Source organism: Girardinichthys multiradiatus, chromosome 6, assembly GCF_021462225.1.
Source record: "Girardinichthys multiradiatus isolate DD_20200921_A chromosome 6, DD_fGirMul_XY1, whole genome shotgun sequence".
In the NCBI taxonomy this organism is placed as follows: domain Eukaryota; kingdom Metazoa; phylum Chordata; class Actinopteri; order Cyprinodontiformes; family Goodeidae; genus Girardinichthys; species Girardinichthys multiradiatus.
In genome coordinates this window covers 24674345-24691629 of record NC_061799.1, presented here as the reverse complement: position 1 = coordinate 24691629, position 17285 = coordinate 24674345, and the positions used below count along the sequence as shown (strand labels likewise).

Genomic DNA, 17285 nt, shown 5'->3' with positions numbered 1-17285 from the left:
TATGCCTGCTGTTAAACACGGTGGAGGAGTTGTGATACTCTGGGCTTATTTACATTTATCTGTGAAAGGTCCCGGGAACTGTATCAGAGTTTATGGCCTTGTGACCTCTTTGAAATACCAGGATATTTTAAATGAAAACCAGATAAATATTCAAAACATATAGTCAAATTCCACAGCAGCTAAATAACAATAAAAATGTTTGTAGTTATATAAAAGATTCTTACTAACCCTTCATATGTTCCCCTCATAAACAGACCTGAGCTTGTGGTTGCTCCCCACTTTTTTTAAAGTGTTCAGACCAACCACTTTACATCCCCCACTTGGCAACGTCCAAACAAAATTGTCAGCTGTTCTTACCACAAAGAACAGCTACAAAGCATTCCAGTAAGGTAAACAATTGTAAAGCTCAGTTTAGAGATAGTACAACCAGTGATGCCAGTGTCGCCGCTGCACTGGTGCCATTTGTCTGCAACAACACCCTTAAGCCTTTCGCTCACTAAAACTCTATTTAGGCTTTCCTGGTTACACTGTAGATCAAATGCTATCATGTGTGGATGGTATTTAGATTCGACCAGCAGTAAATTGTAGAAAACCCTACAAAACATGTGCTCATTGTATCGCTTGGAGCTACAGCAAAGAGCTGATGTGAGGAGTTACCTACGGGATCTTATGGAGGCCTCGAGATGTAAGATATGACGGGGTTTGATAAAACACAACAAAAACACCAAACAGAAAGAAAGTGTTGTAGAAAATATATAAGCTTCACCCTACTTCTGTATTAACTTTTTTTATCTTGTATATTGCATGTTGAGAATTGTTGAACAGATTTTCAGTTCATTTTTTTAGTTCACTTTTTTATTCACGTTTCAGTTTTTGATACAGCTGAAGTAAACGTTCCAGCAGGGGAGAAAAAGACCTTACATCTTAGAGCCACTGTAAGATATGGTGCATTGGATGACAAAAATGTATATAGGCAGTAAGTTTTAGACAACAAAAACACCCGTATTAGCATCGCATTTATGCAATTTCTATCTATTAGTTTGTTTGTGAGGATCAAATGTCAGGACACAGGGCTGAATATACTTGGTGGCACATTAGACATTTTCATGTCAAAGTTGAATAGATTAATAGACAAATGAGTCAGCAAACATTGAGTCAACATTTCTTTCCAGCAGTTCCTCAGCAGTGTCACAACACTTTTTAAATGTTATGAAGCAATTTGGCAAAAAGTAAACAAATTGAAAGTTGCCTTACAGTAAGTCAAAAGGATGAAGAGAAAGTTTTATTTACGTATACATCCAGTGGGAGACTCAGGAGGCACTCCGTCAGGTCTGTAGAAACCTTCAATGCATCTGTCACAGTTTATTCCTGCAGTGTTGTGCTAAAGAACAACAGAAACAAGTAATTTGCAAAACACACAACTACACAAGTTTTTGGACAAATGCATACTTCATCAAAATTTTATATTTCTGTAGGTTGTAAAATTTATTTTGAAGACTGGGCCAATTTGTCAATATGAGACATTGATCCGAGCTTTCCTCGGCTGTTGAGGGGAACTTGGTGTCATGTTCCTTAGGACTTTGGTTGTGTATTTTATGTTAATTTTGTGACTATGCTCTGTTAGTCTTTGATGTACTGCTTTGGTTCTATGTAGAGTTTCAGTCTTTAATTACTGTTTCTCTTTGTATAACCCAGTTCATGTTTTATTTTGTCAATCAGTTTTCTCTTGTGCACTGTGTTCTATTTACTTTCTGGGTTCCATTTAACACCTGTTCTTAGGTTGCTTTTCACTTTGGATTACGATTTTGATTAACTCTTTTGTTTGGACAACTCTGTTGAGTCATTGTTTAGCTTTATCCCAGTGTTTCTCTGTATATCCCTAGATTCACGCTTCCCTGCAGCTCTTTCACATTCAGTCAATCAGTATTACCTGCTTCACATTTCATTAATCACTCTCTCAACACTCTAAGTTTGCTTTCTTCCTTTTTTCTTTTTTCCTGGTTATTTTCCCTGGCTCCATGCTGGTTGGTTCCCTGTGCTACCCCTTGTAGTTTCCTTAAAGCTTGAACTTTGGTGTGTAAGTTTTCACTTTCTTTAAAAAGAAGACATTTCTTTGCATCTCTACTTGTCTATCTGCCTTTATGTCCTGTATCACACCAGGACATAATTTGGGCAGCATCAGTTCACGCAATCCACAAAAAATGCTATTAAACATAAGCTGCTGAAATACCGAATGACTGTCAAACGTCTGTGCAAAAAGTGCCAATTGACATGAACTAATAGTCTGCTGTACTGAAAAGAACAGGAAGCTTCAATAGCAAACCTTTAAAGTAAAGCAAAGTGTGAATTTTGCAAAAAATAAAACGGTAAAATACCTTTAGGACAAAAATATTAATTGCTGTGTTCTTGACCTGATATCTACATTAACAGCAGCTATGTGCTCTGGATTGAAACATATGATTTTAGCAAGAAATCTATGTTTATAGACAGAAAACAAGAAAGGTTTCCTAGATTCTGTCTAGAACATCTCTTCTTTGCACAACATATTACGGTCCTTTGCAAATAGTTTTATTTTAGCCTCACAAATTTATTTTACATGATTGAACATTGATTTATAAACAAGAATCAGTTTGAACAAGACACATTTCATACCTGGCAGCCGATGCACACTCCTCCTCCACTGTACCTGCCGAAGGTGTCCAAACTTGCTTCCCTCTTTTCAACCTCTGGGTCGTAATAACAGTCAGAGGCATGGGAGAAGCACTGGCAGGCTTAGGTGGAAAGCCCCGACACAGACATGCAGACAAACACAAAATCAGAACATTTGCATTTGCCTGAATTCCTTCATCTAAATGTCTTCCCACGTGTGTTTAAACAGCTAAAGCTTCTTGTTAAGTTAAAAGAGAAATAGTTAAAATGCTAATTTAACAAGAAAGCATAACCTCGTCTCGTATATCATATCTGGGGTTCTGTAATGTTTATGCATTTTTAGTGAATGACTGCTTCTATTGTTATAAGTCCTGTCAATCCTTGCCTTTTAATTTGTGTCTCCACATTGGTAATACAGTGCCTTGCAAAAGTATTTGTACCCCTTGAACTTTTTGACACTTTGTCCTAAGTATAGGAAAGGGAAAATAAAACAAAATTTAAAAAACAAAATTTTACAGCGTAAAATCTGAACAATGTGGCATTTGTATTTAGTCTCCATGAAGCATTGCTAATAGAATAGAAGTCACAATTTCAATATGTGCCATATCCTCATCACAAAGGACAGTTTGCTTTCCGATATTACATTTGGTCACCTGGATGGACTTTTGCATCCATTACTCACAACTGATTATCACAATATTTACTAGTGGTATCACAGTTTCCTCTTTTCCTAATGAAGTGCATATAAATTCTAGTTGCCCACTGATGTCCCTTAGTTGGTAAATTGACACATATGTTTTTTTGTCTCAGCATAAACACAGTTGTTCTGTGAGAGAATATTAGTGAACAAACGGTAATATGAAAACCAAGTAAGACACCAGACAAGTCAGACAAAAAGTTGTGGATTATTTTAAACCTGTTGTGGAGGAGTGGCAAGAAGAAAGCCATTTTGAAAGAAAACAATAAAACATGTAAAGAGTGGTAGTCTGGACATATAAAAAAAGCAAACACTGCATTTCCTGCTAAACACACTTTTCCCATAGTGAAAAATGGCACTGGCAGGATCATGCTGTGGGAATATTGTTTGGTTTTTTTTTTATGTAGGGGCACGGAAGCTGGTCAGATTTGATGGGAAGACAGATGCAGCAAATTACAGGCATTCATGGAAAAAAATCTGTTTGAGGCCACAAAAGACCTAAGAGCAGGAAACTTAATCCTTAAACCTAAAGCCAAAGATACAGTGGTTTAGATTAAAACATATTCATGCCCAGTCAAAGTCCAGACCTAAATGCAACTGAGAATCTGTGGCAAGACTTGAAAATGTATGTTTGCAGATGCTCTCCATTGTTGGGGCCATCCATTTTGGTCGCATATTTTGACCTGCGCAGCTCAACAGACGTCGCAGCTCTGACGTCACTGGGAGCATAAACCGGCTGACATGGAGAGTTTCGTGGCCATTTCCAGCATGTCTCACAGGACAGCGCATCGGAGGCGCATATCTGGAGAGACAAAAGCTTGCAGGCGAACTTTTGCTCCACAAGGCCATTCCTGGAAGAGCTTAAAAGCTGGAAATCTGTTTGATACGAGAAGATCAGAGGATTTATTCACCGATCGAAGACCACGCCGACACCCGGCGCAGGTGGAGACCTACAGAGGTTCTAATTCCAAGGAGATTCATTTTTCTTCCTTGTGTTTGCAGTCGACTAATCGTTCATCTTTTCCCCTCCTGGACGGATAGGAAATTACCGTTTTTTTTCTTTAATTTGATCACGGATGCGAGGTCCCCCTCCCTTCCTTTTTCTTCAGACCTGATCCATCCTCATCCGGTGAAGAGCAGAAATCAACGTCAAAGTAATTTTGTTCTTTTCATATTAAACCGGATAGGTGCATTTAGAGGTCTGGGCAGGATGAGGTATAGTGAAGGTGATTTAGAATCACCAGTAGTTAGTCGAAGGTATTAACTTGTTGCATGCAATACTGATTGAAGTGTTTTATGCTGAGCTGTGTTTTGATTTGGTGCACAAGCGCTGCTGAATTGTTCGTGGTTAATGTTTTGTCTGGCTGATCTCAAATCAGCCAGGAGTTAGAAGTTGGACTTTTAAAAGTTTTTCATTCAAGGCGAGTCTGGGTCTCGCCTGACCAATTCATTGTTCCAGTTTTATTACTGGAGTTTTTCCACTGAGTTCCCGCCTCTTAGTTTATGACCCTTTGTCAAGATTTGGGGCGATCAGCTGGTTGTGGCTAAAGGGGCGTGGCCCCACCGTTTTATCAGCTGATCGCTGCAATCGAGACATCAGAACACCAGGAGGACTTCTCTGATTTCTATTCGTAAGTAATGATTTTGGTTAAGAAATTATTATTTATTTTTTTATTATGATTTTAAATTATAATTCTTGATAAATATTAATTAATCAATAATCATAATCCTTACACCATCCTAACTGATTGAGGTTGAAAGGTTTTACAAAGTATTGACCTAGGGTGGCAGAATAAATATGCAAACCACCCCTGTCCAATTTTTTGTGAAAAAAATTAAAATTAAAAACCACGTTTTATTTGTATTGCACTTCTAAATTATGTAGTGCTTTCTGCTCATCTGTCTCATAAAACCCCAAAAGTTTTGTTGTCGTGAAAATGATAAATATAAATGGGTATAAATATTTTACAAGGCACTGTATTTGCTGGTGGACAATATCTCGACAATCCACTTCAAATAGATTCCGGTAGATCCAGGCTCTGATGCCTCCCCGGATGGATCACTTCAGGAATTTCACTATCTAGGCTGGTGGAAGCCTGCACGACTGGCAAGCCAGCAAGGTAAGCAGACAAAAAGCAGCTATCCTGAGGTTAGTTGCTCAAACCATAAGTGGAATGTCCTGTCGAATCTTCACCAACACTCACTACATACAATACCATATCAGGGCATCAGCAACTGGGATTTAATATGAGAGACAAGAGGACACTTCAGCCCTCTCTTAGGGCTGTAATTCAAGAGCCAGCAGCATGAGGAGGAGCAGAGTGAGATTTGCTCTGTATGCCGGATTGCACAGGAACACTCACGCTGACATTCGTTGGGGCTGTCAACAGTTGCAGCACGCCACGGCTTCTGCTTAAAGCCTGGGCAGCAGCGGTCACATGACTCGCCGCAGGTGTTGTGTTGGCACTCGCATTGAAGTCTAAAGAAAGAGGACGAGACAGTGGGACATAGTGAGTCTGTGATGTTTGGCACCTTTGAGACAATAGTTTTAGCAGCACATCATTGACACATTATCACTATGAAGTTATGACAAACGTGGTGCCATTCAATAGAGTACAAAACAACAGCATACAGATGTTGCAAATGCACCTTTTTATTATATATGTGTATATTGTACATTGTAAATATGTATATTCTGTAATGCAAAAACAAAACCAAAGAGCAAAGTGTACCGGAGTCAAATTCCTTGTTTGTATGTACGAACTTGGCAATAAAGCTGATTCTGATTCTGATTTAACACAGAGCGACATTTGATTTAATTTTGGTTTGAAATGTTTCACATGATCAGACATCTACATTGTTTTGGCTTTATGGCCGGTTTTGGCACCAGAGTGCTAAAGTATCAGTAATATGGGGAGAGTTAAGATTTCCTAAAGGCGATGAAATATAATACTGCCTTCCACAACAACAGATAAGGATGGCTAAATAATTTTATCGATAAAAAAGTACTTTTTTAATGGGAATATGTTGAATTAATGTATGGCTGCGTACTGGTAAAAGAATAGAGCAGCATTTTAGCTACAAAGAAAATCTCGTACTTGTACTCATACTTGTCGTCTTCCGCTTTATCCGGGACTGGGTTGCGGGGGCAGCAGACTCAGCAGAGACACCCAGACATCCCTCTTCCTAGACACCTCCTCCAGCTCTTCCGGGGGGAGCCCAAGACGTTCCCAGGCCAGCTGAGAGACATAGTCCCTCTAGCGTGTCCTGGGCCGTGTCCTGGGCCTCCTCCCGGTGGGACGTGCCTGGAACACCTGCCGAGGGAGGCGTCCAGGAGGCATCCGGTGTAGATGCCCGAGCCACCTCAACTGGCTCCTCTCAATCTGGAGGAGCAGTGGCTCTACTCCGAGCCCCTCCCGGATGGCCGAGCTCCTCACCCTATCTCTAAGGGAGTGCCTGGCCACCCTACGGAGGAAGCTCATTTCAGCCGCTTATATCTGGGATCTCGTTCTTTCGGTCATGACCCAAAGTTCATGGCCATAGGTGATGGTAGGAATGTAGACCGACCGGTTAATTGAGAGCTTCGCTTTTAGGCTCAGCTCTCTCTTCACCACAACGGACCGGCACAGCGCCTCCATTACTGTGGCAGCCGCACCAATCCGTCTGTTGATCTCCCGCTCCATTCTTCCCTCACTCGTGAACAAGACCCCAAGATACTTAATCTCCTCCACTTGAGGCAAGAACTCACCTCCAACCTGAAGAGAGAGCTGAGCCAAAAAGCGAAGTTCTTGATTTACCGGTTAGTCTACATTCCTACCCTCACCTATGGCCACAAAGAAAATCTATGTAAGTTAATTGGATGAGTTCCATGGAGGTAAAGCCCAAAAACAGTGTTTTTGTTGGAAACCCATTTGCTCCTGGATTGTAAAACCATTAGCATAAATGTTTGGGCCAAAAACATGTTGGAGCGATAAGAGTAACTTTAGATGGACTAATAAAAATTTGAGTGGCATGATAGATGGTGTCCTCAAAGTAGCTGTTCAAAGCTACATTACTGTAGTTCAAGTAAACGCTAATGAGTAAACCTTGAATTAGTTATGTGGATAAAAGTGAGACTTGCACAATACCTGAATTACTCATTCTGCATAATTAATATAATATTCCCTGGTTAGTTGTTTGGGGAAGATAAGTACTGATGCTGACGTACCTCAGATTAACAATGCTGGTGAGAACTGAAGTAGAAATTGGAATATCTTACCTGAATACCACCAGAATTTTAGCGTTTCAAATAACAGTTTTTGTCACATACAAACATTTGCCACCGCGGTGATTTACAGCCACACTGGGCTCACCACAGTACACTTTTTAAAGCCTCTATAGGGTGCCAGTTTGCTAGGTCTCCAAGATACTACATTGAAACAAAATGTCTCAACTTCCTCCTCACTGGATAAATCATCATTTAAATCTTTGCATTATGTACTCCAAAGAAAGCTGCAGATATTGATATAACTACTTTTGTCTTGGGTGGTTGTGGTGTTAGGCATTAATCCCAGACTCCCAAGCATCCCAAATGTAACATCATCTCAAGGTCAGTATGTTCTGGTCATGTGTTGGACTTTGTTTATAATATTTGGGTAGTTAAGTTTCCTACATTTAGAGTTGCATTTGGTTTCTTATTAGGAGCTTCCTGTTTTATTTTGGTTTCTGCTCTGTGTTCTCTTTACTTCCTGTTTTCTTCCTGTTTCTACATTTCCCAGTTTCCTGATGGTTTTGAGTCTTTCTTAAAATTTGTTGTCTTCAAATGTGTATTGCTTTTTATTTTCTATACTGTGTTCAGTTCATGTTCTGCCATTCATTCTCTTTGATTCCCTCTGTCTTTCAGCTGCTTCTACCCAGCTCATTGGGCTCAGCTGTTTCATTTTCCACTCATCAATTCACCTTGGTATATATTCCCCTTTGGTTTCTAAGTCACTGCTTGTTCATCTGCTAAATCTGCTCAATCCTGCTCTAGTCTGCCCCGTGTAATTCAGCGCTCCATCTTCTTCTCTCCATGTTCTTAGTTTGTTTCTGGAGTTATTTAGTTTCATGATTTTCAGTTCACATTTTTTGATTTTTTTAACCTTGAATTTTGATTATGTAAGTTTCTTATTTGAATGATTAAACTGCGCCACCTCCTTTTTGTCTACATTTGGAACCCAATAATATGTATTATCTGATAAGCTGTATGTATCGTTACACCCTATTTATCATATATGTATGTCAAGCATTTCTTTGTAACTTGCCATGTCTTAATACTTTTGCATCAGTCTTTCTTTCTTTTACTCAGTATATTTTGATGGTTGGATCTCTGCATTCCTAGACTCTCTGATTGTGCAACATTTTCTTTTTGAATATTTTGCATCAATAAACATTCCTTCCTAATTATCTCACAGATTCATGTGTTCTGCATGTAGGATCTCCTCCCACACTACTTTATGAAATCAAAAAGCCTCAACACAGAACTTTACTTTAAGAGGAAGAAAATTCCATTTTATTTCTTCAGCAGTTATTCATCTTTCTCGATTGCATCATATATAAATACCTAAAAGATACGGTTTGCCTATATTCCTGTGGTCTTTGCTTCCTTGTTTTCAGCATAAATCTGTTTAACTAGATTGGTTCAAAACCATTGTCCACATATACAACTCAGCTCTGTTAATGATTTAACACAATGTGTGTAATAAGTGGTGATAAAAATTAACAACAAGGCTGAAGTTTCAGAATGTTACTGACCTGTTTGGGTTGTCCGGATTTCGACCTGCACCACAAATTTGGGCATGCCCATGGCAAACACAGCGTCCACCGATGCTGATGTCTTTGATACTATAAAAATACTATCAGCAAACAAAAATGTCACCACCAGCAGAAACTGATAGATGTGTCATCAGAAACATCTACCACACCTTGAGTAAATTGTCTCTGCTTGGCTACAAAGGATTTCACATTTAACAGACTTAAACAGTGACCCATGAGTTTAGAAATGTATGGGATAAATCTGAGAGTTACATAAGATTAATTAGGATTGCATTGAACTATTCTCAATGTATGAAATTGATTAAAAATATTTCCTAAAGATGACATGTCCTTAAAAGAGTGTTCTGTACAAGCCACTTAAAAGTTGTGCACTGCTTCTTTTAATAGCATGTTACCCTGAGCTTTCAGCATAAGTGCTATATCTCACACTTACAGGTTAACAGAGCTTTCCAAATCTGTCCCTATCAAAAAAAAATTCCAATGATGGCTTGTCAGACAGATCAAGCCTTAGTTCTCCACAATCCCCTAATGGCTGAAAATGTATCAGCAGAGCAGTGTGACTGTGTCAGCAAATCAAAAGCTGGCAGGCTGGAGGTATAAAACTAAGCTTAGTCCAAATGGGAAACTAAAGGATGCCAACCTGACACCTTAGTGTCAGGTTGTACAGTTTGGGTCTTACCCTGCGTGTCACAGTGGGGTCTCTCTGAGCCTTGGAGATCAAGTGGCCCAGAAGAGTGTTGGTGCGAAGGAAGCGTAGACGAATGCTTGTGGCCTTCGTAAAGTCACGGAGCACTGGTGAGTAGGTGAAGTTTTTGGAGCCCGGCCGGCCATTAATTAGAGAAATAACAATCTAGAAGGTACAAAGTTTACTTTAAGTGGATTCTTGATCAGACTCCCTGGCATTTGTTACCTGAATACTTCTTATTTCACCTCGCCATTCTCCAAAGGAATGATCCGGGAATACTCTGTGGTGCAGATCTGGTCATCATCATTCAAAATACGACCATTGGGCTGCTTTCCGAAGGTTTCAATACACTCCCGTTTTGAATCTAGCAAAGTAAAAAAAATATATCAAAATGTTGTGGTTGAGTGTTTTCAATATTTCCTAAATCACTATGTTAGCACAATACTAAATATATCACTGGTGTATGGATTTTCAGAAATGGACCCAGTCTGACATGAGCTAAATATTTGATGTTCTCTTTGATGTCCATGAAATCGACATATCTGAAACCAGAATGTCAGAAAGGTGTAGTCCAAAAGACTTTACTGTGTCAACATGTACAAGAATAATATGTGTTTACTACATTTATTGGTGTCACCAAAATGTATGAGGTACAGTTACCACAATGCATTGAGAAAACTGTCTGGATCCTGCTGTCTAAGTCTCTTTGTTTAGCAAGCTTTTTCAAACATTTCAATAAATCCTGCTGTTGTCATCTTATAACTTGTGTCTGGTGTTTTGTGGTGCTATCTACTGTTGTTTACCCTCACAACATGGGCTATCCGATCCTTGTATACGGGTGACAAGAGCTGTGTTCACATTCTCGGTATAATGTCAAGCTCTTTTCCAGTGTGGGTCGGACTCTGCTTGGGCTGCTGCTTGTCACAATCCTGCTTGTGGTGTTCATCTACAAGATCTCAAGGCACGGTTTTGAAGACAAACTTGACCAGAGTCTGACCTTTGCTTTTGCATATAATATGGTTCTGTTGACCTGTTGGCCATGACCTTAAGGATGCACTAGAGCAGTTTGCAGCTGAGTGTAACGCAACCAGGAGAGTCTATTCCTGCAAGTCTAAGGTAATAGTTCTCAGTGGTTGAAGTACAGCTGGTCCTCTTTATCAGAAGGAATCAATTGAGGGGGTTCAGGCATCTCATTAGGATACCTGCTGAATGCATCCATTTTGAGGTTTTCTGGGCACATCTAACTGGGAGGAGACCCTTGGGGAGACTTAAACTCTCCCCATATTACTGAGACTTATATTTTTTCTGGCTAATGAATGCCTTAGTATCCCTCAGGATGAGCTGAGAACATTGCTGTGGAGAGGGATTTAGATCTATGGGTTTCATTCCTGGAAATGATACCCCTGCCACCAGCCCTCTTGAACAGTGAGAAGACAACAGATCACAAGTCTACACTTGTGGCATTCCAAGTGGATTAATTTTAGTAACTATTACCTAAATTAGCCTTAATCTGACATTTTGCCTAGATGTAAGCAACTTTCTAATTCTGCGTGAGAGTAAACTAACAATTGCTTGTGCAAATAAACCACATAATAAGCAAAGGGTAGAGCACAGTTTTCAATTTAATGGGAATTTATTTTTCATTTAAACCTTATATTCTGTCAAACAGTTTGTATTGGCATACATATTTTAACTACTGCTAACTGTGCAAATACAGAAAGTTACGAGAAAGGGATCAGTTCTATCATTTTGCATCATAGGGAAAAATCATTTGAAGTAAATATTTTGCTGAGCTCAGAATAGGTCATAAATCTACCAAAACTTGGATCAAGTGCACTCAAAGTGAATGAAAAACTGTCTTTCTAATTGCTCCAACGCTGAGTTGCAAACTAAGCAGAGCTGTGTGCAACATTTTTGTTAGACTTAAATATACAAATATAAAAGATTATTGCCCATCTCAGTTTTTTATTTCCCTCACTTTATTTTTCCCTTTACAATGACATTAAAGCTTCAAAGTGGAACAGCCTCTAGATCTGTTGCCATGCAGCAAGAATGTCAGAATCTGGGCCAGGTGCTTTCTGTATGTATTCTCTTCCATGCATGTTCTTCCATGTTCTTTGCATATTCATAGGTACTCTGGCTTCATCCAACTATTCAAAAATATGACTGTTAGGATTATTGGTCATTCTAATATTGCCGTTAGGTGTGAAGGTGTACTATGTGTGTGTGTGTGTGTGGGGGGGTACTGAAGATTAACAATTGTTTTTAGACAGTTTATTACCAGCATTTACATTAAAGCCCAACTTGCTAGCTGCGCAGTTACCCTTCTCTATGGTGCTACCATATGATGGTGAGGAAATTACATTTCTTCACAAAATTATTACTTTTTTTTGGTTTGGCCAACATGTGTCCTGGAGGTGTTCTGAAATTTCACAAAATTTGAAATTAAACTTGCTGTATGCTTAAAACAAATCACTGAAGTTACTTTCATAGTTTTTTTCTGAGTTCTTGTGTGAATAAACATGAGTTGTATAACCGGAGATGAAACACCTTCAAAAGAACAAACAGCTAAAGTAGTATTTTTGTTTCATTCAACTTTCAAGAATGTCTTCAAAACTGTGAAAACTGTTGCCACAAGTCAGGATCAATAGTTCTCTCCTTGTTGGGAATCTCATAGGTATACAACTGGTTTAAAAGCCTCATGGCGTCATGGTAACAGGCAGAAGCCTCTCCCATGATAGATACAATTGTTCATCTTGTTTTTGCCTATTTCTTTGCTCTCCCTTTCTGTCATTGTGTCTCTAACTCTGACCACTGCCTTTGCAATTCTTCATAGCGGAGCTGACAGGTAGCGACTACAATCCCAGAATGCATTGCAGTGTGATCTCTATTGACATTCGGCCTATGTTGGGTGATTTGCTCTGCCCACTGTTTTGTCTATGCATGAGTATTTGGAACCACACTAAAATATGTTGAGTCAGGTTAAAACAGAGATGAAACATGCTAGCGTCAGCCTAGTATTTTAGCAACCTGATTCACATGAAAATCTAAAGTTCTTTAAGGCAGTCGCTTAAATAATGCACTAACCAAGGTTCCACATTGGAAACAGGCTTAGGTCCTGAATACTGGTCCTACCAGGGTCAGTAGTCATAGCAGAAAAGGTCTTAGTAAAGGAACAAAAAAACACAAACACAATTGTGTTTGTAGGATTTCTTTTCCTACTTGTTACTTCAACCAAAACTGAACATTTATAACGCTAAAACATAACTGCAGCTTAATATAATTTGATTTATGTTTTATGGACGGGCTTTTTGACACACAACAAAAGGCTCTAAAACTAGACCACACACACACAGAAAGAGAGAGAGACAATGACAAACACTTCCTGTCTTAAATCATATTAAGCAGGTAATCAGTGTGCACAGATTAAGCCTACACCCCTAAATACACATATATCCACCTTCACAATATTTTTTTTCACGGCAGACATTTTAACTTGTCACAGCATGAAAAATCCGGCAGTTATTAAGAATAAAAGCATTCTTATTGTCTTTCACATTTGGATGATTTGAATATCACTTTATAGCTTTACAACACTTGCAACACCTCTGCTTTTGCAGTTGTAACATTTAAGGATAACAGCAGTTAAAACGTTTATTCTACACAAAATCAGTATCTTTAAGGCAAACTTATGATCCGTTTTTCTTTCGTTGATTCAAATAGAAAATCTGTTACAGAAAAGAAGAGAAAATTTATAGATTATTTAGGTTAGTTTTTTTTTTTTTAAACAGAGCAAATAAAACTTACGAGCAAAATACTGCCAGGGGATGAATGTTCTCCCATTGTCCACAGAGCGCTCCAGCACCCACAGATTAGGACGAGGTGAATTAGCAAACTTGATTAGGACATACGCCACATGGAATAGCTGAAAATCAGAACACAAAGAGCCAGCTAAACAAAAGGTACATACTGCTCAGAGCTGATTTTGGCAAAAGTCTCCAGTTTCCTGAGCTCTACTGACTGTACAGCGGAAAGGCTTGGCTTTGGACTCTAACAGTATTCTTGTTTCCTTTCTTGGAATACTCCAGGCGCAAATTCATCAAGGTTCTTGTAACTTCTAAAATAACAAGTGCACAAATAATGGCTTGATCTGAAACAGTTTCCTGTCTTGACAGGGTTGTTTACCTTCAGCCTTCAACCAGAGCTGGGCTTTCACAAAAAGGTGCGCTTGTTAGCATGGAGTGACTGCAACTTCTGCAGGTGCAGCCATGCCAGTGAAAAGACATCAGCTAAGCCCACCTGATTCCTGTTTGTTCTCTGCACTTTTTATCTCAACCCCCATCAGAATACAGAGTCCATACAAGGGCAGAAAATGCAGTCAATGATTGTTTCAATCCGACTCCTGATGCTCACTGGAGTGCATTTCCTTGGCATTTCATCAGTTTCATTATCAAGCATTGAAAGGGATTGGCTTAAGCTTGATTGGCCATTGTAGAGCAGCTCGCTTTGTTTGATCTTCAGGGATTTGGCGTTACTTGAAGTTAAACCCCGCATGTGACACCTGCAGTGTCAACAAAAGCCCTTACCTTGACCTGACCACACCCCTGTTATGTTCTGTAACGCTGAGATGCAGTATGTCGAAATTAGTGCATAGCATAGTCTAGAAACAGGGTGCTGTGAGAATGCATACTCAGTCTTCAGTTAATGAATGGAACGGCAAAAGCTAAAATATGGTGCTCTATCTTAGTAAAAGACATTTCTACAGGCTGTCTCTTTTGAGAGGGATGAAGGCAGGCCCACACTCGTCTAGAATCTCTCAGCGCCAGGATGTAAAGCCCAGCAGGCATTTGAAATATTCAGGTATCTGTCTCTCTTTGAATGAGGTAAGGGGTTTGGTAAAGACATCAAAGAAAAAGGAAAGGAAGGAAAAGCCTTGGCTGAGGAGTCATTTACTGTTTCAAAATTACCCACAATTCTGCATGAATTCCTCTCCCAATCCTGGGAAGTGAAGCCCTCAGACTTAAGCTGCTGTTTCGTTGTGGCATTGTGAGCAGGATCAGGGATAAACGCATAAATCATCCGGTTGCAAATCAGCAGCAGACCTTCATCTTACCATCTTTAATCGGTGCTGATGCCCTCTCCGAATCAAACTTCTGAATGGCATGTGTTTTGAAATTAATCAGGAAACATTTTCAACCACATGAACAGGATGTGCAAATGACTAAAATAAGACAAGACAAGAAGTTGTCTAACAATAGAAGCAAATGACCTACTATTAGTTTGTTCATTTCGTTGTGGACGGAGGGGAAGTTTAGTTCACACGAGCTGTGATGACATGAAGGGAGGGCTTGGTGGTGGTAGGATGGACGGGGTGAAAAGGGGGTAGGGGTGCCAAGAGACATGCTGGCTGGTATGATGACCCATCTCAAAATTCCAAACATAGCAACACATTCCCTCACTAGTCTAATGACCTCAAAACAAAGCTTGGCACTGCTTTCAGAAGCCCATCACTGATAGCAACACAGAGGATTAAAAAACTTCCCCAACACATGTTGCTATACAGGAGATAACAAAAACAGATCCCTTAAGACACTTAAAAATGTACACAGCTTTCGTGAGTTAGGTAGCTGAATCTGTTTACTTCTTTTTGTGTCAGTAACTAAGCTGGGACAGTCATTTCACAACACCTTTTTCTGCACTTTTTAAAAAATAGCTTGTGGAGATCATTCTAGAAAGGCTTTGACAAGCACATTAAACAAGTTATAAAATTTGCAGCAATCCCTCATACTCAGTAGCATGGAGCAACAACAGAAAAAAAAAAAACTACCGCATCATCATAGTTAAGAACCAGAAAAAGTAGAAATTGAAAGTATGAATAAACTAAATTCCATTCAGCCTTCCAATTGTTCTTTAAAAAGGACAAGGAGTTTAAAACTGCACCTATCTGATGTTTTGAGTCAGGCCCTCTAAAACAGGAAGCATATGGATGATGATGATGATACAGTACCTGTTCTGGCACTGTTGTACAGACAGGATAAAATACAATCAAAATAACCGCAATCAAATAAAATATAAAATACAGTAATAAAAACAAAAAACTTAAAACATGGTGAGTTATATTAACTCTGTTTAGTTCACATTCTCCACTTGAAGTAAAAAACAAGAAAAAAAGGTCCTAAAAGAAGATGTAAATGTTTTCACAGTATGTAAAGTCTATTTAAAGGAGGTAAGTTAGCTGCCCCACATTTTGGGGCAGCTACTGCAAAACCTGATCATCTTCTTTTCGTTTTTAATTTCAATCATGGAACTTCCATGACAAACCCGACTGGGTGCTCTTACATGTGTGCGGATGTTCAGATCAGTTAAATATTATGGTGATATATCATTTATAGTTTTAAAAGTTCTAAAAGGTTTGGGATTTTGTTTTATCAATCCGAACTTAATAGCAGAAGCTACACACGTGGACAGAATTGTTGGTATCCCTCGGTTAATGAAAGAAAAACCCACAATGGTCACAGAAATAACTAGAATCTAACAAAGGTAATAATGAATACAAATTCTATGAAAATGAACATATGAAAGTCAGACATTGCTTTTCAAACATGCTTCAACAGAATTATTTAAAAAAATAAACTCATGAAACAGGCCTGGACAGAAATGATGGTACCCCGGAAAATGTGACCAAAGGGACAAGTTAAATCAAGGTGTGTCCATTAATTAGCATCACAGGTGTCTACATTCTTGTAATCAGTCAGTGGGCCTATATATAGGGCTACAGGTAGTCACTGTGCTGTCTGGTGACATGGTGTGTACCACACTCAACATGGACCAGAGGAAGTGAAGGAAAGAGTTGTCTCAGGAGATTAGAAAGACAATTATAGACAAGCATGTTAAAGGTAAAGGTTATAAGACCATCTACAAGCAGCTTCATGTTCCTGTGACTACAGTTGCACATATTCAGAAATTTAAGATCCATGAGACTGTAGCCAACCTCCCTGAATGTAGCCCCAGGAGGAAAATTGATGACAAAACAAAGAGACAGATTATATGAACGGTAATAAAAGAGCCCAGAAAAACATCTAAAGAGATTAAAGATTAACTTCAAGCTCAAGGAACATCAGTGTCAGATTGCAACATCTGATGTTGTTTGAGGCAAAGTGGATTTAATGGGAGATGACCAAAGAGAACACCATTGTTGAAAACAAATCATAAAAAAACCAGACTGGAATTTGCCAAACTACATGTTGACGAGCCACAAAGCTTCTGGGAGAATATCCTATGGACAGATGAGGCAAAAATGTAACTTTTTAGCATATGAAGAAAAGAACACTGTCCCTACTGGGAAACATGGAGGAGGCTCTGTTATGTTCTGGGACTGTTTTGCTGCATCTGGCACAGGGTGTCTTCAATCTGTACAGGGTATAATGAAATCTCAAGACTATCAAGGGATTCTAGAGAGTA

The 17285-nt window shown here is 39.2% G+C and overlaps 1 protein-coding gene across 1 annotated transcript in view; it reads right to left on the bottom strand.

The window, feature by feature from the left end:
- The window catches only part of LOC124869873 (laminin subunit alpha-3-like), a 98494-nt gene that overhangs the window by 63623 nt on the left and 17586 nt on the right, over window positions 1-17285 (bottom strand). The window contains exons 3-9 of the mRNA XM_047368073.1: window positions 13632-13749; window positions 10070-10188; window positions 9819-9989; window positions 9119-9219; window positions 5710-5825; window positions 2653-2771; window positions 1291-1381 (exon numbers count right to left, since the gene is read on the bottom strand). Of these exons, the coding sequence (XP_047224029.1) occupies window positions 1291-1381; window positions 2653-2771; window positions 5710-5825; window positions 9119-9219; window positions 9819-9989; window positions 10070-10188; window positions 13632-13749 (835 nt within the window). The remainder of the gene's footprint in view (window positions 1-1290; window positions 1382-2652; window positions 2772-5709; window positions 5826-9118; window positions 9220-9818; window positions 9990-10069; window positions 10189-13631; window positions 13750-17285) is intronic.